The sequence below is a fragment of the Cheilinus undulatus genome, linkage group 17 (assembly GCF_018320785.1).
Source record: "Cheilinus undulatus linkage group 17, ASM1832078v1, whole genome shotgun sequence".
In the NCBI taxonomy this organism is placed as follows: Eukaryota; Metazoa; Chordata; class Actinopteri; order Labriformes; family Labridae; genus Cheilinus; species Cheilinus undulatus.
In genome coordinates, this window is record NC_054881.1 from 24933192 (window position 1) to 24959001 (window position 25810).

The window sequence follows — 25810 nt, forward strand, 5'->3', positions numbered from 1 at the left end:
ATGTATCTACCGGAGAATCTAATGCTTTACATACTTTTTATCTTTTCAGGCCAACAATTGAAGTCTAATGCTCTGACTAAAGTGAAATGCAGCTGCCAGTCACTAGTAGACCTTGAAGCTGTCTTCTGCCTTGCTACAACGATGGCGAAGTTTGACAGCATCTCGTAGGAACAGTGTGGTTTAGCACTATTTTTTAAGATATATTTTGGAGCTTTTTATGCCTTTTATTTAGAGAGGAGGATAGTGGATCGAGTCAGAAATAGGGAAGAGAGAGATGAGGTGAGACATGCAGGAAAGAGGCCACAGGCCAGACTAGAACCCATGTACATGGGGGCACCTAAGCCATCTGAGCCCCAGGTGTAGCACTATTTGGATTTAGAAAATTGGGGCAAAGTTGTCCAGAGCATGTGTGAGGTTATATTCACATTCAACCAAAGCAATGAGTGATGATTTTCAGGACAGGAATGTGGACGTTAACCTGTGAAGAGCATTGAGGTCTTGCAGCGTTAGCACTGCGAATGTTCGCCACACTCTGCAAATCAGCTTTACACTGTTGTAATTTGAGGTTGGTGCACTGGCACAGTGGTTTACAGAGTTTGTCTTAAGACTAGTCAGCTCAGCACAGTTTTAGTTTGCTCAGTATTGGTCCTGTTGCTGGGTAATTTTGTTGCTTCATCATCCACATTCAGGGTGAAATAACTAAAATACACTGGGATATATTGGCTTGACATTTCACGTAGACAGTCATGGTCCCCAAAAGATGAAGTATCTTCTCTACTGAGAGGGGAAAATATTTTTCATGGTCCTCTGAGGATTAGTCTTACAGATACTAGCATTCCCCTGTTTCACTTGAGTTGTAAAAATTTCAGCTGCTGTTTTGACAGATTGCAAAAATAACTTATTCATACTCTTCAGATGATGAATACCACTAAGTTTTTGTGATCTGACTTTTGCTCCAGCATATCAGTGGGCCAAAGTTTTCCTATAAAATACCATAAATATATATATATATATATATATATCTGAAAGAATTACTCAAACAGAAGTAGACTGACATTTTCACAGTCCTCAGAGGATGTATCCTGCTAACCTTTGAGTTCCTCTCATTTTTGATGCAGCACACTAGGATAGGGACAGGATTTTCAAAGCTGTTGCTTTTCGTTCAAAAAAAAAGCGGTAGATTTGCAAGATTGAAAGAAAAAATAATCAGCATTCATGATCTGTAAGCTTATTAGATGAAATTGCAATTTCTTGCTACAAAATTCATTATTAAACTTATAGGGGCCTCTGAAATCACCTGGCTAAATGTTGTCTAGCTCTACTAGTAAAACTATACTGTTGCCAGAAGTGCTTTGGGTCTTTGAACAGAGAGAAATTACATAGATCGATAAGTAGATACCATTGTCTCATTTTAGGTGATCTTTGCCCTGAACCAGACGTTACTTCAGCAGGAGTCTCTGAGGGCAGGTAGCCTGCAGGTCCCATACACCACCGAAGACCTCATCAGGCACTACAACTGTGGAGATCTCAACTCAATCATCTTTAATCACGACACCTCACAGGTCAGTTTTATCTGCTTTAATCATGTATTTTCTTATGTAACAGTGGTCTTTAACTACTTTCGCTTTAGTTAATAAGCTAAGAGTCATTTTGACCTCTCGACCTTTGGGAGTGTCCCAGTGACACAACCCTTGACCTATTACCTTCACCCTTAACCCTCTAACTAACCTTTTGGCCTCCCCCTCCTTAATTCTTCAGTATCCTCTTCTCTGGAAGCTTTTCTCTACTACCAATGCCAGTTTAGTACTTTACATAACTTTTATCTTAAATTTGATAATTTCCTAAAAGTTAGGAATAAAAAAAGAAATTTGTTTATAGTTTCTCATTTTCTTTCTTGAAATTTAAATTAGAGCTCCGAAAAATACAAAACCAAAGAAATATCCTCTTCTCCTTGTCATCCCTGTGACATGACTTAACACTCACTCCTTTAACCCACCAGGTCCCTAATTTCAACAACGTGACACTGCCACCCAGTGAGCAGGTCACTGCCCAGGAAATAGACAGCTACTTTCGACAGGAACTCATCTACAAGAGGAATGAGAGGATGGGGAAGAGAGTGAAGGCACTGATGGAGGAACACCCCGACAAGAGCTTCTTCTTTGCTTTTGGAGCAGGTTGGTGTGAGAAAAAAATGGTATAATGGGGTAAAATCTCACAGAAAAGGTTAACACTTAGGTTTGTTTGTTCGGTGAGATTACTTTTATCCTTACTACAAAATGACTTTAATTCCTCTTTTTGTTTGGCGATCTCTCCTGCAGAGTTGAGAGAGTAAAATAACGGTGTCTTAGTCCAAGCAGCTTAACAAATCTGTGTAGAAAAGGAGAAAACAAAGACTAGAAATCCCAGCTGATCAGATGAGAGAGGGAACACACTAATGAGCTTCCCTTTGTAGTCTTGCAGGGCAGTCTCGTTTGGGAGATGTATGCATTTAAAAATAAATGAAATGATTTACTCAACTTTTCCACTCTCTCTTCAAATATGTTGGGAAGCCATCCTGTTAAACAGCCTTCTAACTTTAGGGCCGATCTGACTTAACTAGACCAGACTAGACTGAGCCATTGATCTACTGCTTTATCAGCTCAGGGTCCAAATAAAACAGAGCTGTGGTTGGTCTTCCCCAAAGCCAAGGCTCAATAAATCCTTTTTTATCAGTTCAGGCCTAACCAGAAACAGACATTTGGCCTGCTTGATCCTCTCCCATACTTTTAAACATGTCAGTTCAATACTTTGAATTCCTCTATAACTATGCTGCAGCCTCATAAGCAGCACCAGACTGATAAGAGCGTTGACTTAAAACGGAGAGGATAAAAAGGCCAGATAAGAGCCAAGAAGATTCCACACAGTTGTCTACTCCAACGTAGATGTCTTCGTGTCTGGGTGTTTCTTGGCTGGATGATGTGTATCTAAGGCAGACAGTCTTAGGTCTACAGGATTTGAACTGTTTTAAGACCTCAGGTTGTTTAATCAAGGCATTGTTCCCACCTAGTTAAGAAGTAAAGGTAATTTTGTAACATTCAGGAAGGTTTTCAATATAGATAAATTAGCTGTCCCTTTTAAATGCCGTACCAAATGTTTAATGTTCGACACACAATGAAACAAACTATGTTTGCATAAGAATCTTAAATCATCATTCAGTCTTTCCAACTCAGATGTAAGACCATTATGAGTTAAAATCAGCCTTTTCTGGTCAGTTGTTGATTTATTTGTTTTGTCTGTATTGCATTTTATAAGGACTTCCTCTGAAGACATTTCCTACATACTTAGTGCACATCAACCCATTTTAACTGATATTTTAACTACACTTTCAATGCAAAATAAGCTTAAGTCAAAACAACAGAATCGAGCAGTCCAGATTAAACAGATCCAGGGCAAACGTCATCATTAATCAGCATCATCACTAAGAAAAAGTTTTAAACTTTAATTTTTCAATCAAAACATACTGCTGCTATTTGAAAAGTACATTTACATGCCATAATTTTCAAGCTAGTCCTCAACACATAAATGTCACACTGTAATTTTTGACTTAAGTCTATTTATGGCCACGGAAACCATAAAAGCCCCCTAAAAGTTTATGATATTTTTATAGTGAGAGGTTCATACACTTTGGAAAGAATCTGTATGCTCAAAATTTGATTTAGCTCATTATAGGATATGTATGGAGCAAAGAGCTTCAAATTTAAGGGACAACTAATCTCAGTCAGATTTTCATCTTGATGACATCATTAGAAACCTCCTCCTTCAATAACTCTCTGGTCATTCAGATGCAGAAAAGCAGCAAAAATCAGAGCAAAAAAAAAGAGCAAGACCTTCACAGTCTGTTGGTGCCTGAGCTGGCAGGAAACAGCTGAGGAAAAGCAGAAACACACACACTAACACACACCAGAGCTCTAACAAGGAGTACATTTCACGGCTTGTCCCAAAGGAGGTGCCTTTACAAGGGCTTGGTCTTAAAAGGTGTGTGCCTCTGTGTGTTAGTGTAGCTATGTGTGAGAGAGAGAGAGTTGGTGAGTGAAAGTGATACGGGCAATCAGCCCAGAAGCACTAGTCGTAGACATACTGAGGGCAGGTTGGGTCGTGGAGTACAAGAAAAGGGATGGTGCACATTAAGAAGCCTGCACATGTGCACTCACATACGCATAGACACACACTCACATGCTCAAATTGTACAGACTCACATGCAGACACACTCAATACCTAAGACAGGCCTGGGAAAACGTGTCCTTGATTATCCCTGGAGGGGTCAGGACACAAACGCAAACTAACAATGGTCTCCATTATATCAGCACCTCAATGTTATAAGTACACCATAGACCGTTCTTGTTAATGATGTTATAATTTCCCAGCAGATTAAATTCCAATTTTAATAGCGTTTAGCCAACTAGTCTTAACTCAAATAAACATATTCTGTAAACCAACTTCACACTGCAATGATAAATGTCAAGTCGGTTTGCAGAATGTGGCTATTAGCAGTGCTAGTGCCACTGGGCTTCCATCTATTTTGCAGGTTAACATCCACATCATGCTGAATATCATCACTCAGTGCTTGTGTATATAATATACCTTAGAAATATGATAACCAATCTGATGTATGTATTTAATGTATCGAAGAAACTAGAGCCCTATTATGAGCATTGGTAATGACAAACACTCTTTTAGGGTGACATAATTGACAAAGCATCCTTGACACCCATGACCATGATTCAAAAAGACCAGCATGTCTGAATTTTTCTTGCAACACTGCCTAGTTTGACACCCTGACCCGACACCAGCAAAGTGAATCCTGATGCTAACCAATAGAAGAGGATTTGCTTTAGTCATCATTTAACAGGGTGACTTGAACAAGTCCTCATTTTTTCCTCCCTTTATGTCTACATACAGTGCACACATATGATAGTACATTGGAAAAAGTCCAAAATTGTTGGACTACTAGCATCACATAGGGCAGTGCTATGATTCACTCCATTTGGCTAAGACAGGACAAGAGTCTCATCGCAAAGTTTGATGTGGTGCCATCATGAACGACCCAAAAGATCTTGTAGCTTCAACCAGCCTTAAGACAGTGCAAACATTAGCCCTTGGGCCATTTATATGGAGACCCTGACAGTGTGATATTTGTCAAATCACAGTCACTGTCAACGTAGCGGGAAGCGCAAGAGCGCACAGCACAGTGGGAGCTCACATAGGCACACATGCTGTGCCAACCCCACCTGCTCTGCTGATCCTGTTCTTGCCTCTGTAACACCTCGGTGACTGACTCCCATGCCAGCAAAGAGGTGGATCACCTCGTCTCCCCTTTACGCCTCTATGAAATCCATAATGAAGGCAAAATGGGACATCAGTAGTTTTAACTGCACTATGAAGTGGGCCACACAGTTAGCTATCAAGTACAATAAGTGAAGCCCTTATTAGGGTCATATTTAGGCATAACTGGTGTACTGTTAAGTAAATAACTTTGTGGAGTGCTGATTTGTTTGAAAAGAATCCTCAATTAAAGACAGCGATTGATCAGTTGTGTTGTACAGCGCAACCCACTGGCTATGGGTCTGTACTTCATAATTTTAAGACTCGCCCTAGAGCTTAACGATCGTAGCTTACCGGAGTGCAGACTTCACATAGCGGAAACAAATGACATAGCTACACAGAAATTGCACATTGTGGACTTTCATGGACACATTGAAAATTGTTACTCAGAAAGACTATTGGAGCTATTTACTGTATGAACAGACACTTGTAAAAGAACGGAGAGCAAGCAGAAATCATTTAAAGCAGCTTGATTACATGCATGGAGATTGCACCGACTTCGTGGTGTAAACATCGTCATCCATGCCAACTCACTTGATAGTAATTTTTAAAAATATTTCTTGCACTTTTCACACAGTAGCTCACCTTGATCTCACATAGTCATTTTAGGGGCCCGGCAGAAAGAATTCAGCATCATGTTGGGGTGAAAACTACAGCTTTTTGTGTAGGAATTTTGTGCATGTGTGGAAAGCTTTAACAAAAAGTTTTCCTTGCAACCATAGTGTGTGCCGATGTTGATTGTAGTTGTGTCTCCAATAAATTATAGAGTATAGGCTAGATTGGCTCTGTATTTAAAGTTTTGTTATTTGGAGCTAAATTATATTTCAGTTAGTAGATTTATTCTGACTCTTCTCTAAGTTTAATCCAGAGGAATTAGCTTTGTGTTTCTTGATGGAGTAATCACATGTTTTTCATACTTCCCATCCCAAGTAATGATCCTGTTACCCTGCAGGGGTCGACCCGCAGATTCCTGACTGACCTATGTGGAAAATTGTTGAGGGTTTTCATTTTTTCTTGTAATAAGCCTTATTGCCACAACAAGTTAGCAAAACAGTTTATCTATGATGATATGTTTCCTGTCACACTGCCAACATGGATTCAGATTGTGCTCGGTCAGAGGAAAGAGATGATATTAGAAGAATCGTTGATGATGATGTTTTGATATCTCAGTGATTTGAGGAATCTTCATCCATGTTTCTTTGTCAGGAATTATCTTTTTTATATGATAAGAAAAATGCTGAAAACTTATTTGAGAGATCTGTTAGTATTCAGTATTTTTGATGCAGCAGTAGAACAAAAGACTTCCAGAAGATATCAGACTTTATCTTGAGTTACATAACTTAAAATTACAGAAGAAGCAAACACTGTATTGAGTCATAATCACAAAAAGCTGATTCTGCACTTTGGCTAGATCATGTAGTGATAAAAAGTGGAACAGAAGTGAAGAAAAATAGACAACCAGCTTCTTTTAATTTGTTATCTGTGTCTGCTGGGAGGAAATATTTTGTGTTGGTTTTGGAAATTGTTTATGCAAGAGGCATTAATGGTTGACAGTCAGACACTGCCAAACCAGAGCGAAGGTTTTCTAACCATAAATGATTTCTCATGTGCTTACGGCACGCTCTCACACAAACCAACATGACCAAGTATTCATTTTGCTTTTGCTTTCAGTATGTGTCTGCACTAAGTAGGCCAGATCTTTGCTTTTATAATGTTAAGTGTTTAAGAATAAAGGGTAAGACTTTCAATATTTTTTTAGAGGTTTTGAGTCTTAGTAGCATCATTACAGCAATAACAGAGGCTTATGTTCTCAGGTTGTATGTCTGTCTGTTCTTGTGAGCCTGGTATCTCAAGAATACCTGGAAAAATTGTACTCAACACTAATGCCAGCTGTGATTCAAGGATGAAATGATTAGATTTTGGAAGTTAAATGCCAAGTAACCAGACACGCTAGATTACTTTTTGATATGGAATTCATTTCATATGCATCTTGGAAACCTCCCATAGAAAGCATTTGGGAAGGGCAGGACTTTTCACAAATTTCTTGTAAGGTGGTTGGATGAATGGTCTGTCTGTCACATTCATTATGGGTCAATTAGAGAGCAACAAAAAGGAGGTGGCAGGCATGTGTAACATGAGTAACATAAGTGCTGCAGGCTGGCCACTTAAACAGTGGAGCTAGTAGGTGGATAAAACTCATGCTGAAGGCGGCCGGGAAACAGGACAAGTGCAAAAACATACTCTTCACCACGAAAGGCTGTCAGTGTGGTTCTTTGCTCCTCTTTCTGTAAAGAAATATTGTCTTGATCTGAGCAAAACCTGTAATTGTAGCTACATCCAAGCTAAATGCTACACCAGCCATTGCTACCAGCTTTTCAATTAAACCAAGACTATAGCTACTGCCTTGTGTTACTAAAAATGACACTGATTTGTCTGATCCAATCTAAGACTGGGCACAGTTGTTTCAGATTGAAGCTTTGCAAGCTGGATTTTCCTTATGACAGACATGGGATCTGGCCTATCCATCTCCCTTGCAAGGAAAAAAAATATAACAACTTTGGGCATATATTTATCTCTTGCTTGTGATTGCTCAAGAAAGAAAAGCCCCCCCCCCCCCAAGCCACTCTTCTTGACTCACCACTGTGCTTTCACTGTTGGGTATTGTATACCTTATTATATGCTGTGCCTCTTAAAAGTATTAACCCCCTTCAATGTTTTCCCCTTTTTATTGGTTTTAACATCAAACATGGTCAATATGATTTCAGTAACCCTTTCTCTGAGTTGCTTGGAGTGTTCTTTTGTCTTTATGGTGTAATGGTAGCCAGAGATACTTAGAACTAGTGACTGGACCTTCTATAAACAGGTTTCTTTATACTACAATTGCAGACTTTTTTTTATACATCACAGACCCTTGTTTTTTTTGTCGGTGGTCTGGTCAGAGTAGTGGCCAGAAAGGCAACCATCAAATAAACAAGAGTGGTCACTGGTCAGCCCAGAGAGGAACACACACATCTTTCACTCTCTCAACTCCCTTTCCTCTCTCTTTGCTCCCTTCTTCGACCCTCTCCTGCACCCTGACCTCAGTGTCATTTTATTGTGTCTGTTTGAGATCCGTCCTCATTTCTCAAAGTCATTTTGTCCAGAGACGTTCTAGGCTACACTTAAAGTGTCTTTACTCAAAGCAAAGAAGTGCCAGACATGAACAAAGAACTGGGATTGAAGGGCTGCTTTTTAAAGTGGCACATTTGCAGTCTACATCCTCAGTGAGCGACCACCCTGTACTTTGCTTGATATCTAAATCAGAATCACAATCAGCTTTATTAGCCAAGTATGTGTACATAGCCAGGAATTTTACTCCAGTTTACAAGGCTCTCTTTGTACAGACACAACACACAACTGTGCTTTATGACAGTTGTGCAAGGAAAGTAGGTAAAGAGGATGATGACATTACTTCATTGGTTCAAAGAAATTTAAAGTTCTCACTAATCCATGTTTTTACAGTTTTAATGTATTGAAAACAGGATGCATTTTAAGCTCACATTGTTTGATCTGTTGTGAAAATAACATGTAACACAAAGTTTCTTCTGAAATCAGCTTCTTCTGATTCTCATGACTAGCAAGCCTTTCTTTGCAAAATACTTCAATTTTCTTCCTTCTGTGATCGTCTCGTCTTGGAAAATAATCTTTGACAGTTAAGATTTCTTACACTATACAGCGCTTGAATCTCAGCAGGCCTGCAGGATTTTGGAAGTCTGACTTTGCTTGAACACTAACATGAAATGCTCAAGTGTATTCATAAGGGTGGAAATATGAACATTTGTTTTCCAGTTTTCTGATGCATGGCTAAACTGCTGCCCTCTCTGACCCCGCTTTGAGTTAAAGGCACTGTCATGCCTCGCTATACTTAACTGTGCTGTAAGTAAATACCTCCTCGAAATTTGTCTTTTCCCCCCATCTGTTTGTCTGAAATACCACGGCCATCACTCACCATAAATGATGATGTATAAAAGCACCATATGTTCAGACAGGCATATGGAAGCGGTTATTGCTGCGCTCCATAGGTACAGTAACCTAATCCATGTATACAACCTGAGCCTGTGTTCCCTTTATAATCTCTGCCATACCCTGGCACCCCTGACGTTAATAAAATGATGTGTTTACATATCGCTGAAGGCTGAGAGCTCCAGTTCTGCAGGCTCTTACTAATGCTTGCCTTTTTTCCCCCTTGGACTGAACTTGAATGCATCCATGTTTCAGTCTCAGCCCCCAAGCCGCTCAGCACATCATGATTCCCCCTAAACTGCACTCCAAAACCACAAATTTAAATATTTGCGGTGGTGTAATTGCCAGGGAGGTTGACAGGCTCTAACGGTTACTGTACTTTGAAATGTTTGACTCTTTTCACAGACAATTAAGGTTTGCCTTTGGATCTTGTGCTATTTAGGTTGGTAGGGCCACGTTGAAGTGAATACTCCTGGGTTAGTGAGGCTGTAATAAATGGATGGTTTGGCCCTTGCGCTGCGGCTCATGACAGAGGTTGACATGAACTCATAACTCACACAGAGCACCTTGACTTGTCAGTATGTGGGCAACTCTTGGTACTGAAGCAGGGAAATAGTCACTTAATACTCTGTATTTACTGAAACCAATGTAATGTCAGTGTGTTACTGTGTGCTGACAGAGGCAAATTTTTAATAGTAAAGAAGAAAAATGACCTAATGTGTGTTAATGGAGGTTTATTTCACCTTTGGAACTTGATCTTGTTATACCAAGCACCAATGAATACAACACATGAGACAAAATATCAGACACAGCAGCATGTTCTCTTTGATACTGTTCAGTGAAAGTAAGCCAAGAACTTATACATAAATATATGATTAAGCTGCAGATATTATAGGCACTGGCATAATACCACGGATAAAAGATTAGTGTAAGACATGGAGGAGAAAAAAAAGGATAAATGTTTGAGAAAATGTGAATATTTTTGTGTCTGTGGTGTACCATTCGTATAGTTAAACAACTGCAAAACTTGCTGAGTTTTAAATGATTTTAAAGACCAAAAGTCTGTCTTTTATCTTGATTACAAACATATGCTGTGCAACAAAATTTCCTTAAAACACACAGATCTTTTTTTAAAATTCTGGTGGAGAGCTCAGAGTTTTCCAAATATGCCAGGTTATGATGTTAAAAGATTTGAAAAAGATGGAAGAAAATGATGACTGTGATATTACAGATATTTAAGATGAAAAAATCAGGCAGCAATTAGTGTAATTATAATGAAGCTCTATAAACTGAGCTTTTATGATATACAGTTTAAAACTGTCACACTTTATGCAAAAAGTAAATGTGAATCTCATTTAACAAGGACATTTGAAGACATTAGTGTAAAAACTCCACTCTAACTACCCTTTATGTGTAGTGTTTTACACCTACAGTCAAAGCTTATAGACTGTACATTCCTCTTTCATTCTGCTCTCAATCCCCAAACTAAACCTTCCACATACCTGACCCAAATCCCCTTTGTGTGTTTTTCACACTGAGTACTACATCATTACAGCAGCCCCGTTTTTCTCTTTGACTATGTTTCTTCCACAGATGGTGTGAAAGTTAAAAAAGCAGTGCTTTTTCACGGCACCTCACGCTCATAAACAGCCAGTTTACAACTGTTTTGGGCCGTCGCTGACATGAGTACACACATGTCATACAGCACCATTAAAAGTCCAGACCAGACCTACCACACACTTGGTAGCGGGCAGGCGGCGGTGAAACATCTGCCAAAGCTGGATCAAGTCCCAGGTTTACATTTGAATGACACCTTTATACTAAAACGGTTTTTTTATGTTTCCTGTTGCCTTCATTTCTGCTGGAATTAAAAAAAGTTTTCTGATGTTTTTTCCTCATAAATGCTACCAAAAGGCCTTTACCAGAAGTTTAAGATCACATTGCTTTTTAAACATGTAGATGTTACCTAATACAGGGAAGCAAAAACAGTCAAGCTTTATCATGTTCAAAATGTTATAACGCATGCTTCTTCTATTGTAAGATATAAATAAAAAAACAGGCAGTGTCAGGAATTTAGTTAACAGTCCTTTTACACTAAAGCAAGGTTATACTAAGTCATTTGATTGGACATTAGAGGTGTTTTAATATGTATTGCATATATTCTTGTAAAGACAACAGTGTGAGACTTAATGCATAAATCAACTTCATATTATTGTGTATACCATTAGCTCATAAAATGGTAGTAGCTATACCCTGTCGAGGATAGGCCAAGACAAAAAATGCCCCAAGTCCTGTAAGTCCATCTGGAATTAACTCTAAGGTGAATCAGGCCCAGGTTAATAAGCAAAATGAGAACTTGCATATTGTTTTTGGTACTTGTGATTTCAATGTCTGCCTCACATTTTTAAATTATTATGTTATTATTTCCTTCCTTACAAACAAAAAGCTATGAAACACAACAAAAACACATCATTAGTTTACAATGGCTGACTGTGGCTCACTAGGCAGTTGGTCGTCTCTCAACTAGGGATACATGTGGTCAAACAGTTAAATTTGTGTATCAAATTAGCCTGCACAAGATTTATGAGTCTGTTAAACTAGTAACCCATCATGTTTTATAAATATAGGCTTTAAATCCTGGTCTAATGCTCTTAAACTGTAATGAAGCCTCCTGCCACTAGAAGCCGTTTAGCTTTAGTTAATGGCCGCTGTCTCCCCCTGGCACGTAAATATGAGAAGCTTAGCAGTTAGCGTGTAGTAGGAACAGCACGATATGACCATTTTTTTAAAGTAGAAAATAGAAATAAAGTGTTATGTAGGCCGTTGAGGGCTGTACTCGTGTATAACTACTCAACCAAAGTGAAAAACACCACATATCGAAGCAAGATATGAATCTACAAAGAGGAACGAGCTGGGCCAATGGAGCCAGCTGCTAATATTAGCCATGCTCCACAGAGAATATCAGGCTCACATCATACCCGCTGACACAATGACCCTCTTTAGAGTAGTTGGTTAAATATATCTTCATTCGGCATTTAGACAAACAGGGAAAAAGATGCCTGGGAACATCTATACTCCCAACCAGAAGGAAGATCCCCAGATGCCATTTGGAGCGGGGGATTGAACCCACAACATATCAATGTGTTCGCTGGCAAGACACAAGCTCTATGCAAGCTCAAGTCCACCTACCATTTAACATAAATGTTGTATGTGTGTAATACAAATTGGCTTGATTTCTATAACTTATACTAATACACAAAGTAGTAAACCACAGGATGTTTTTTTTTTCATCAGCACCACTTGTGTCGACAGAGCCACATAAAAGAACAAATCAACAAAAACTCTTACTCAAGTTACTCAAACTTGATTACCAGGCCTCTTTTGCTGTTGAATAGATACAGTACCTCACTTGAGGACATGGTTGACAACTTCTGGTAACAACCATTCGCATATTGATAACCATTATTCATATTTTGATTCTCAGGAGCCATTTATATTGTTTTAACTTGCCTCAACCTATGTGAAATGTAACCCCAACAGTAACTCCAAATAGTAACTCCATATGCTAAAAAAGTCAAGTCCGATTTTGTTGTGGAGGTCACAGTTTGAAGGTATTTTCTTCATTTTACACGTACTAAAACCAGTATATTGCATTTTTGTCAAATTTGTATGGATAAGTAATAATTCTTCAAATTTAAATCCAACCCTTGTAGCTAATGCTTACAGCAAACATGGTATACAAAGGAAAATCATGACACTTAAGGTCCTGCTCTCTCCTCTCTGATGTGACAGTGGTCTGTCTCTGCACAACATATTTACGATCCTAAATAAAACCCAGATAAACATGAGAAACTCTATAACCAAAAGGATGTTAACATGTCAGGAGCGTCTGTGATGCATCATCTGCTACGTCTCTGTCTCTTCTTAAATGGGAGGATAAACCTGTCATCTCCTCTGAATAACTCACCCTCTGTTATGCTGCTGAGTGAAAAGCACCTAAACATATACATTTTGTTGCACTCATCGGGTCAAAGGCCTCAGTCTCTGTACTTGAAAGACATATTTTATACAGCTCACACTTCTCTCCCAGTCATAGCGCTGCACGCCTGTCACAACAGCTTGTTGTGATTTATTGAAAGAGTTGAACTCCTCACCCCTGACCCCATTCAAACCCAGCAGTATTTCCTTCTGCACCTGGAACAGGCTTTTAACATGCCTGCCCAGAGGCCAAACTTTCATTTGGAGCTGAAATACCTCACTGCTATATGAAAGGGAAAGGGAAGGGAAAAATTATAGATGCAGCAGTGCGGCTAGTGATGATAGTACGAGGGAATTGTTATGAAGGAGCTGTCCCTTTTCATTTTTAGGGGAAAAAAATATTAAGTAGAGAAAGACTGCCCAGAGGGGATGAAGATATGAAGAGACAACAGCACTTTTGTGATTTGTGGCTTCCACTTTGTAACTCTCTCAGTGGAGGCATTGAATACTTGCTTGTTTGGCTTGAGTAGGGAGGCTTTCTGGTTCACCGTATCAATGAGTCGTGTTGCTGGCATTCCATTCATGTGTGTAAACCATAATATAAGCTATGTGAGTGCATGCGGGGCCAGAACAGGGAACCAGCTAGAGATATGGCATCATGCTATGGTACGATATGTGCCATTTATCAAAACTGGTGCTGTAGAAATACGCATTAATTTTGATTAATTTATCACATAAACACAATGCGTCACAGTTTCTTCATTTTTCCATCGTAGTGTAAACTGGATGAAAAATAATAAGGCAGGGTAAACTGTACACTGAATTGCCCTTTGGGGATTAATAAAGTTGTCTGAACTGAACTGAACTGAAAACAAGCCATGCATGTCATGGTCTTAAGATTATTATTTTATACATCTACACGATACGTTCCATCAAGGATTGATTAATAAGACAGCCTTTAGTTTCTCTCTTCTCCTCCTGCCAGTGTCTGTCTCCTCCAGAGCATGTGCACACAAACCAACACAGAGACAAGTCACCTGCAAGCATACGTCTAAAACGCTAAATTCATCTACTACCATGGAGACCTCCCTGTTTAAAAGTTTACTCTAAATTTAAAATTAGACAATTCACAATTAAATTAGAATATTCACAATTAAAAATGTGAAGACCAGAGAAAAATACTGGCTACAAATGATTACCTATACATAAATTTAGATATATAACAGATTAAAAACAGATAACAAAGTAAATCTACCCTTTGATGTATTCCTGCTCATAATATCCATATATGGTATTAATTAATATACAATTTATTGCAATTAATTAATCAGTAGGGCTGTAACTGATTGGATTTTTTTCTAATTGCCTGAAAGCACTAATCAAAACCACATAAAATATTTTATCACATTGTATCCAGGGGTTTGTACTGGCAAGAATCTGGTGATACGTATCCCGATACAGGGGTGCTGATATCGGTAGATTGCGATATATTGCGATACTATGAGCAGGGCAATATATTGCAATATTTATATTTGTATGTATATGTGTGAGTTAATATATAAATGTGTTCACTGCACAGCACATGTCCTAACAAATAAATCAAAATATTGATTGTATTTATGGTTGCATGAATAAAAAACTAGCAGTAGCTTCAGCAGGCTTCTTTCACGTTAGCTGAGCTATCGATATGTTGTCAGGCCCGTCAAGTTGTCTGAGGTCTTTACTCTGGCGTGGCATATCTTACAAACGACTTGACTCCTGTCTAAGTTTGTACTGTCTTTAATGGAAGCCAAAACAAGTCCACGTATCTGCTAAGAATGCAGCAGAAGCTGCACTGCTGTGTAGGCATGAGCAACTGGCTCGCTCAGATACATCAGTGTATCAATATTTTCTTACACCCCTACTTGTATCCTTTACTAGTAAACCCATTGTGTGGTGTCATATTTTATTCTATCATCTCGTCTCATCTCATTTTATCTAATTTCATTGCATCGTATCCCATCTCATCGCATCACACAGTATCATAGCATAGCAACATAACAAAGCATAGAATATCATTTCAGATATCCTATCCTATCCTATTCTGTCTTATCTTGTCCTGTCTAAAGATAGTGTCTCTTGATTTTTTTTTCTCTGTGAAGTTATAGAATATTTAAAATGTGTTTAAATATTGTGTATGGTGTCTGTGGTTTTTTCCCGTTTTTTTTCAATTTATTTTATTTTATATTACATTTCTCCAAAATGTACTGAGCAAAATAGAAAATAGAATAGCAAAGAAACTGCATTAATTGCAAATCTCTACTGCCTGTGCAGCCTGAACTAGAATGATCTTGAGGTTGGGGTTGTTAAAATGATTTTTCATGACAAGAATGATCCAGATTTGGACATTTACTATTACTTGATCTCCTGTGTCTCGGTAACCATTCAACTATTCATCTGGGAACTCTTGAGTTTTGGATCCAAGTTCTCCTTAACACCCTCTTAATTTTAAAACGACATAAAATGGAGGTTTGACCTTAATAAAACCATGATTGGATTACTTGATCTCATCTGATCAAATTTTTGTCATCAGTTTTTATTTTCTTTTGATAAACACAGTTTCAAGATTTGATCCAATCTGATATCTGTGATCTGATGAGATTACCTCTGAACAAGTGGACCCAGGATTCAGCACAAAAACAGGCTTTTTAATGAGCTCTGCACTGTTGAAATAGCTGTATTTTGTTTTGTAACTTCTGTTTTCCATCACTGAAGATCTGAAGCCATGAGAGATGTAATCATGGAAACACAATTTTTTGTTTTTGTTGAGCCATTTTCAGATGTCAGACTTGGCCCTTTTCGTTGCTATGCTGAGATATTTTCAGTGAGCTGAAAGACTTTCTGATAAACTAAGTCCAAGTTTCAATCAGCTTTAATTTACTTGTTAGTGAGGGGTATAGGAAAGAGAGTTTAGACCCGATAGCAGATAGACAGATGTTTGGTAATTGAAAGAAAGGCAAATTGGGTAACAAAATCCTTAACAATGTGGATAGATCGAATTAGGTAGGACAACTAGAAAAGAGAGCATGTGTGAATGTACAGGCCTCAATTCTGTGGATCTGCTCTTAGTTATAAGTCAGACCTAAATCACAGATGCTACCCAGGCCTCATTTGACATCTACAAGATCTCCTGCAGATTACTCAAACTAAATAGGCACAAAATTGCACCCTGAGCCACATGTTTCAAATAGAAGCTCTTTGAGAAACACATCTGAGAAAAACTGCAAAGTGGAATTCAGATTTCAAAAATGCATGCAGTTATCTGACTCCACTCGCCTCGGTGTCCTTTTTCTGGACAGAGAAGGGCCGAGCAGAGAGTCACAGCAGGATACGAGGAGGGGTGTGTTTTTAGAGGAAGCAGTCTTGAGGTGCTGTATGCAAACTGCAGGAATATATTTAGCAGATTAAGACAAGCGGAGCACACGTTTATGAAAAAGTTAAACAAAAAGAAACCATTACACTTTTAGTAATCGTAAATGAGACCTGTAATTGTGATTATGGCACCAGTGAATGGCTGGTTGTCTTGTTTTGATGAATCAAATTTAAGTTTTCTTCTTTTGTTCACTTCAAATGAAACTTTTTTAAAGCTATATCCAACTTTTTGATGCTTTTTGTAGAAGATTTTGCTTCTAATACTGCAAATCCAGCCTTTTTGAGTAAGGGGGCACTTACCTTAGGCTCCCCCCTCCCCTTTCCCCTGCTGGCTTGCACTCACATTGTTCCCGGCACCAGGCCTGAGTACTTTTAGGTCTTGTACGTAAGTCAATGGGTCATATAGCATATGCATGGCTTTCTTTGCAAGCAGTCTCAGAGTCAGCTCAATGGCAAACAACACAGAGAAAATGCAGTTTTACTGATTTTGTGACTTGTGCTGAATCATTTCTGACCCATAAACACCAGACCTATCTGTTATGCAAGGTGGCAATTCTGACTTAACTCTTGTTGGGTTGTGAGAATTTGTACAACCATCTGTTATCACGACAACTATAGAACAACTAAAGATACAGTAAAATGTATTGAAATGGCTACTTTGCATGGATATTGATATGGTACACCTTGGGATTTTGTGCTTGATCTTAGCTTTGACTTAAGTTAAAAAAAGTGAAAAGTACTGCACTTGACAGATAATCTGGACCTTGGTATGGAATGGACTACAACCAAAATCATCCTCCAGCAATGTAGGCTTTCAGTAAATACTGTCTTTTATCATTGTGTCTTTTCGAAAATTTGATGTGAGGAGTCAAAAATGTGTGGTATTGACACTGACAGAGGGACTTTAGACATTTGTACTGTTACTTCTAGGTTTGAATAAGATTTTCTCACTAATGGATTAGTCCTGTAAGTAGAAATTTTAAGTACATTTTAGAAGCGTTTACTTTTTATTACAATTGTTGTGAATTGTAAAGTGCTGTGTAAAGAGTGCATCACTGACTTTTTTTATCGAAATTTAGAGTAGTCTTAGTTCATACAGGACAGTTGTCATATGCCCAGTCGTGGTCAGCTGACGGCCAGCTGATCCTAATTATCACCTCCAAGCTCCCACAGCCAATCACACCTCTTTCTGTCAACACAGTGGCCTATTCAAATATAACATACTTCTCACTAATCCCTGCTTGCATTAATGCTGATGCACCACACTGCTGCTGCTGGCAAAGCTGAACCTCCTCCACCCCAGCCTCCTCCTTTATAGCATAAAGCTTGTTGCACCCTCAAATTCAGATTCATGCTTGTATAGAATCATTGCTTTTGGAGTAATTGTATTGTATTCGGTGCACATTTTCAGAAATGTATCTATCCAATGGCGGTCTCTAGCCATGCGCTCCCTGGAAAGTCAAAGCATGCTGTTTGGCGAACATGGGGAGCATCTGTAGAGCAGAGCCTTCTCCTCCAAGTAAAACTGTATATCCATGTTGCAGTAAATGGTTAAATGTATGATGAGACAACACAAAATGTTCACACTTTAATCTTATTCCACTGAGCTCGCTGCCACATGTGGTATGGGTGTGTTTAAGTGCCATCATTTCTTAGTGCAAGTTAGAAAATTGAGGAGTGCACAGAGAGGGCGTGTAGAGACTATTGCAGCCTGACAGATGTAATCCCAAACACTGCTCCAAAGTGCTGTGTGCCACCACAGAGTTTGAGTGAGGGTTTATTTGAAAAACAACCTCACACCACAGGCCCCTTGTGTGCTCTGTTTCTCATTTATTCGCAGCATCTATTCAAACACGCTCAGCCCGATCTCAAGAAAACCTGTGCACAATATAAATCCATTTTTACTATTGTGATAAACACTGTGCAACATAATTCATGTGAAAGAAGATGCTAAGAGCCAGAGAAAGTGATTTGAATGGTGGCATGTTTTATAATACATCTTTTTAATGATCACAACTTGGCACAGAGCTGCTGTATATTATGCCTTTGCATGCAATATCATCCAAAACGCCTTCTTTGTAAGCTAAACAAACCACCTTTTCCATCAAAATGCATGTCACTTTCCCCAAAAAGCTATAAACAAAGAATCACTTAGCTGCTCTTTAAAGTAATTTATATCTAAATTTGTCTGAGGATGTGAAACAAGGACTAGAAATCTAAAGATGTCTCTTCATGAAGACATAAAAGGTTGACATTACAGATGGGGTAAAGGAAAGGAAAGCCAAGACTCACATTTAATTTGCTATGAACTACTGTTTGTTTAAAGCCTCATGATAGAACTTCTTCAGAGATTAAAAGTTTACACTTTTCTCAAGCCATTTCGCTTCAATCAAAAAAAAAAAAATCTAATTTCAGACCAAATTTCCCTGTTTTAGCTTCTCTGGAGACATTTGAGACTAAAAATGGATGGTAACCTGCAAATCAAACTGAGATACCAAATACCAGATACCAGCAGCCCAGTTCCACTCCTGCTTTCTACAGCAGACTTTACATGGGCGCTCTGTCAAGATACCATTTCTGCATTGTTTTGCATACCTTTTCTCTTTGTGTCTATTCCTGTTTTTCTTTGTGTTCAATTCAGTCTCGCCTTTTTTTCTGTCTCAAATCCTATTTTTGTCTGTCTATATCTGGTGTTTTATTTTCATCCCTGTTTTTCTTCTTTCTTTCCCTCTCTCCTTCAGTGTTCTTTAAAGTAATGATTAATATCGATTCAACCATCAAGGAAAGACCTGTTGAATTCACATGTTTTGAACTGTGTGTCTTACTATGGCTGACGGATACAGAAAGAGAAATGTTTGGGTGTTTGAGATGTTAGCATTCTTTGGCCCAACTTAAGAAAAGCCTTCTTCATGGATCAGAGGTGTGTTTGCACCTTTGGGTGCCATTTTTTGTCTTTCAGATTTACACAGCCATATCACAGCTGTCTTTTATCACAGCTTTCTCACATCACTGGTAACCTAAATAAAAATCCTGGAGGAATTTCAACAGAATTGTCTGATTCTTAAGATATGTTGTCAAACATAACAGAACTTTTGTTAGTGCCAAAGGTGCCAATAACCTGTACTGCTGTTTAAAAAGAATCGACTGTGGAGAAGCCCGAACAGATGGTGAAATACAATTCCTCTGATGGCATAAATATTTAACCCTTTTAAGTCCGTTTTTAGTAGATGCACCTTTGGCTGCAATCACAGGACTGAGTCTGTGTGGATAGGACTCAATCAGGCTTGCACATCTGGACACTGCAATTTTACTTCTTTCTTCTCAACAAAACTGCTGAAGTTCTGCAGGTTGCACAGGGATCGGGCGTGAAAAGCCCTTTTTCAAGTCCAGCCACAAATTCTTTATTGGATTGACATGGCCACTCCAGGACATTCTCCTTGTTTCTTTAAACCATTTCCATGTAGCTTCTGCTGTATGCTTCGGTTCATTGTCTTGCTGGGAAATAGATTTTTTCCTACGCTGTAGTTCTCTTGCAGACTGAACAAGATTGTCCTCCAGGGTTTTCCTATATTTTGCTGCATTCATTTCACCCTTTACCTTTACCAGCCTTCCAGTGCTGGCTGCTAAGAAGCATCCACACATCATGATGCTGCCACAACCATGCTCCCCAGTGAGGATGGTGTGTTTGTGGTGATGAGCAGTGTTTGGTGTGTTTTGGTGGTACCAAAAGTACCATTTCGGTCTCATCGGACCAAAGAACTTTCTTCCACTAGACCATGGAGTCTCCCACATACTTTTTGGCAAACTTTAGTTGAAATTTAATCTGAATTTTTTTCAACAATGGCTTTCTCTTTGCCACTCTCCCATAAAGCTTTGACTGGTGAAGAACTAAGGTATCAGTTGTTGTATGCAAAGTGTCTCCCATCTCAGCTGATAAAGCTTGTAACTCCTTCAGAGTAGTCATAGGTGTTCCTGGTGGCCATAGATAGTTAAATAGTGCTAATCAATCCCAAATAAACATCGCTAAACAATAAACAAAAATAATTACAAACACAGGGGGTTACAGAGCTGTTGTAAGCATAGCCCTTTGAAATATTAGGTTGTTTTTTATCCAGTTGGTCAATTCAATTCGGCTTTAATGAAACTTCATAAACACAGATTATCATTGAAGTCTATGCAGGCATTTATCGTTCCAAGAAGAGGTGTGGTGATACATAAATGCTTTTTTATCTGGGATCTAGATTTTCTGTCAGATTGGTGCTCAAATGTCAATCTGCAGTTGACTTTGGCATACTTTTTAAAGAAGTGATGACATCTTGTATGGAAAGTAGGTCCATACTGTGGGTTATTATGAGCAAAAAAAGCCCTGAAGCAGTACATAAAGTCAGTGGGCTAAGTCAGCTGTTTCGCCCTCACAACGCAGTTCTCTGGGTCTTAGTCATTTTTTTTCATAACCTAAATAATAAATGCAGTAAATCATATTTTTTAATGATTTATTTAAGCATAATTTAGAGAAAAAGCCCAGAGGGCTATAATATAGAGATATAGATGATTGCAGTGAATATGTGATGGGATGTAAAGTGTCTGTTTGGACCTGTTTTAAATAAATGACAGTAACAGATTTATTTGTGGGTTTTTATGAAAACACATTCAACCAAGTTAATCTTTGGCTTGGCTTCTGACTTTCACTTCTATGCCATGATATTATGTGTAGTCTAATCCTGTAGGGTATTTGAATCTAAATGGTAATGTATAGCTGCAAGTAACATGACTTTAAATTGATTCCAGACCAAAACATTCAAATGAAAACACTTATTCTGTGACCCATCCACTGGCAAATAACCCTGGTGCCTGCTAAGACAGAAAAAGTTTGATAAACACTTTAAGTTATATCTGCCAGTTGACCTGTGGTTAACTTAAAACATGGCGTACTTCTTCTCTGCTTCACCCTCATCCAGTCACTTTCTCTCCAAAGGGGAATCGGCTGATGAGGGCGCCATCTCAGATTTTTACTATCTCTGCTGAGGGGAGAGTAAGCAAACAGTGACCATGAAGCACCAGGAAATTTAAACATATATTAATGATAGGGGCTGGTTAATCACTACTGTGTTCTTGATAACTGTTTAGTATTTCACTTTCATTCTGCAAATAGAGGCCAGAAAACACAAGGGAGACTTCCTGGTCTTCACCAGGGCTGAAGGTGTAGCTAACTTCAGGATTATTCTCCATCACTTTAACTCACCTGCAGTGAGCAGCAATAAGACGCAGATGCCTGGCTTCAGTCTTTAGGACTTGGAAGATTTATAGTTGCACACACAGCAGATTGTTCATTTGAACAATTGTCCTGTTATTTCTTACTCCGTGCTCTAGTCTTGACAACATTACACACTCCTGTGTACTTTTTGTTTGTGTCCTCACTTCCGCTGCCACCTAACTGCAGTTGCACACTAAGCTACCTACAAATAAGACAGTAGAAAAGTATTGCTTATGAGATTTGTGATTTGAGATCACTGATATGTCAGCATTTTTTAAAAAAGGAAATGGACCACTCTGTTATTAAAATCGTTGACATTTTTCTCACCGATCCAAAATTACAGTCATGCAGTGATATGTCTTGCATTTACATTCTTTATCCCAGACCTCCAAACATTTTCCCTCGAACAATGCATACACAATATTGCATTTTCCAATAACCAATATGCCAATATTTCAAAATTAATTAATCTGATACTGATATCGATAACAATAAATATAAATGTTGTCCAAACACAAATATTGAGTCCTTAAAGACACTTTAAAGTTTAAGTAATCAGGATGAATAAAGAAAACAACTTCAGCTGATTTTGATCTGTTAGTCCTAAATTTACTTTCACAAATGTATTTATACACATTACTGATATTTAAGGCCGGGTAATAGGGTTATATGTTGGCAGACATGTCCATATCTGCAAAAACATTAACTTTCTAAGCTAATATCTGCCAATGATGATGTCATGCTGTCAATACCATGCATCCTTACCTTGAACATTACATATTTGGTGTTTCGGTTACCTGTCGACTTCATTAGTTGCAGCCCCGCTTGGCTTATTGGTGGGTGAACCACTGTCAAAAATTTATTGAAGATGTTTTTCCTGAAAGAATGAATTCTGTCTACATAGCATAGCAGAGCCCATGGTGCTAGTCTAATGACACAGTGAGCTTAAAATCTTGACATGGATTTGGTACAAACCCGGTTTCCAAAGGATAAGCACTGCTTCCATCAGAAGGTTTATGGTTTCAGGACTCTGGAGAAAATTCACAGCATCTACACGATTGAAGACCAGAAGAGAGTTTATACAGAAATTTATGATTCCTAGGAAAAGCTCCAGAAATAACTTTGGCAAGGGATTTTTTTAATCTTGTGCCATCATAACATTTCTGCTATACTAAGGACATTCCTTTGTATGGACAGCATTCTAATGAACAAATCTAGGCATAAACATATACTGTACCTTGTATTGTGTCATAGTAATTTGGTAGCATGCTGATGTTAGTACAACACGCCTCCATGTTGAATTATTGGAAATGAATAGAAGTGATTTGACCTGATGCAAGATTAAAAAAAAGAGTATCAGTTACAATAAAAAGGTATTTTTTTTAACCTGATAGGTTCACTTTAATACAATACATGCTGAGTTCAGTTCAAGTGAATACAATGAAAATCCCTCCTGCTAATCATTTGTGTTTATACATGCAAAAAATACTAAAAAACCTTTAGAGAAGCATCTTTTAAGTGAAAAGTATTCGTAAAGTAGAAATAAAGGTGTAATTCGTAAATTTTAGCTGGTTTTGGAGGAACATTATCTTCACCAGTAGTAGATATATTTCAGTATTCAGTGAAATAAAACATTTTTAGAAGCCTTTTACTCAGCTTTAATACTTAACCCTACTTTCGAAATTCACACTGCAGTCTTAAGGAAGGGCTGCTTTTAACCTTTTTTTTTCTCCATAAAGTAAAACCTAAGCACCGTCCTCTTTTCCTAAAATTATATTACCTTAGAATACACTATGCTCAGTTATGCAATGAAAATTGTCGTCCGACCTGAAATCCATGAAGAATGAACCAAAAATGTAAAACTGTATTATAACGCTACTTAGCTAATATTAATCATATTTTCTCTGTTTGAAGACCGTTGCCAGTAGTTTCATGTTCTTTGCAACTAACTGTTTTTGACTGATAAAAGATGAGATTTTAATTGACTACAGCAAGGGCTTCAGTGTCCATCAAAGACAAAAAAAAGAATGATTTAAGCAGACAGAAGGAGAAGTGCTATGTTAGCAGAGCCTCTATTTCCAGACACTTGATATGTGCATTAATATAGAGCTGGCATTGTTTGCAAAACACCAGGATGACTGTGATGTCTATGCCAGTGGATAACCAGTAATTTTCCTGTTATTTGCCTTTGACATGCATGTCACTTTCATTGATGGCTGCTTCTCCTTGACTTGAGGTTTTCTAGTCTGTTAGCAGCTTTGTGATTTTTCCAGTAAAAATTTTTGGCTAGTTAGAACTTCCGATGTCCTAGAAATGTCAGATCTGAGAGCTCAGTCTATTATTTACTTTTGACATTAACATGAATAGCTTTACTTTCTCTTTTTAATATCTCTCTTTCCATTTAATTCATATGGATTGATGTTTGTTAAACCACTGTACTGTAGTGTCAGTTATCTACATAAAAAGTGAAAATATTCAGTGAAATATTCAAGGCAAAAGTTGGGGCTTTTGTCATTGGCAATAATTGTTATTTTTCATGAACACCACTGCAGAATGACAACAGCAATAGACACTTCATTGTCATCCTCCTTAACAAAAGGCTTCATTCAGTTCTTAACAGCAGTGATTATGGGCTGCAGGGTTCAGCTGACTCATGAGGAACATGTGGACATAAACAGCTAGCTATGAGGCTACATGAGGCGGAATAGGCTGAGTGCTGCCTGTAGCGTTTGTTTATCCAACATGCCGTACTGTTATGAGAACTTCTGCTCAGACCCTGGTTACAAGTTGTAATGTAAATATTAATGTGTATGGAAAAGGATCGCTATTTAAGGCTTACCATATGTTGTAATAATTCGAGCTGCTGATTGTGGAGGCAGGATGTCGTTTTAAGGACGGACCGTGGCACGGCTTTAACCCATTAAACCCTGAATACACAAAGTATAGCCAGAAAATTCTCATTTTTTGGACCTGAAATGTTTATTTAACTTTCTACTGAAATCCAAAAAAACAAAAATTTTCATAAAATTTAACATATATATTTTTTGTTTCTCATCTAACACATCAGGTGTTTTTGGTAACCGATAATCCACTTGAGGGCATTTTTTTGTCATTTATCAGATTGTATTCAGAAGTTTTGTTTTTTTTTTGTAATTTCTTGATCATATTGATTAGACAGAGGTATCATAAAAGTATGTATCAAATATGATACAAAAGGCTTTAAGGGGTTAATACGATGTTAGTGTGACTGCCCACAGGTGTGCAGAAAGGTCTCATTCTTGGTAAATCCACAGTTGTTGTTGGAGAGATTAATGTGTTATTTATCATTTCTAACTTACTACTGCTTTATCTGGTAATTTACATGAAGATCTGGTCTTATAAAGGTAATAAAAACTCCCTGTTCCTCAGAGTGATTTTAGGAGAATATAAAGCAGCTGCAGTGTCTTGTTAATCAGTCAGCTGATTTTTTTTATTAAAATAGTGCCACCTCACAACAAAAGTAATCCAATGATATAACTGTATAAGCTGGTTTAGACCAGGCCCACCTGCAGGAATAGCTTGCCCCTGAAAGGCTCAGTAAATGGGCCTTCACCAGGTGTCATTAAATAGTATCTGTGCATTGATCTGTAGTATTCTGGTTAGTATTCGCCTCCTTGGCCAGGTTATGGAGTGGACTGAAAAAAAAACCTAGTTGCAGGACTTGATGGGTGAGCCCAGTTTTTTCAGTGAGTCCAGCCATACTATGTTGATATTGCCATCAAAATAAAGGCTCTAACTATTTTAAAAAGGAGATTTATTTTTGTA

At 38.2% G+C, this 25810-nt stretch overlaps 1 protein-coding gene across 1 annotated transcript in view; it reads left to right on the forward strand.

The window, feature by feature from the left end:
- Positions 1-25810, forward strand: part of trabd2a (TraB domain containing 2A) — an 84349-nt gene that overhangs the window by 37668 nt on the left and 20871 nt on the right. The window contains exons 3-4 of the mRNA XM_041810390.1: positions 1416-1562; positions 2000-2174. Of these exons, the coding sequence (XP_041666324.1) occupies positions 1416-1562; positions 2000-2174 (322 nt within the window). The remainder of the gene's footprint in view (positions 1-1415; positions 1563-1999; positions 2175-25810) is intronic.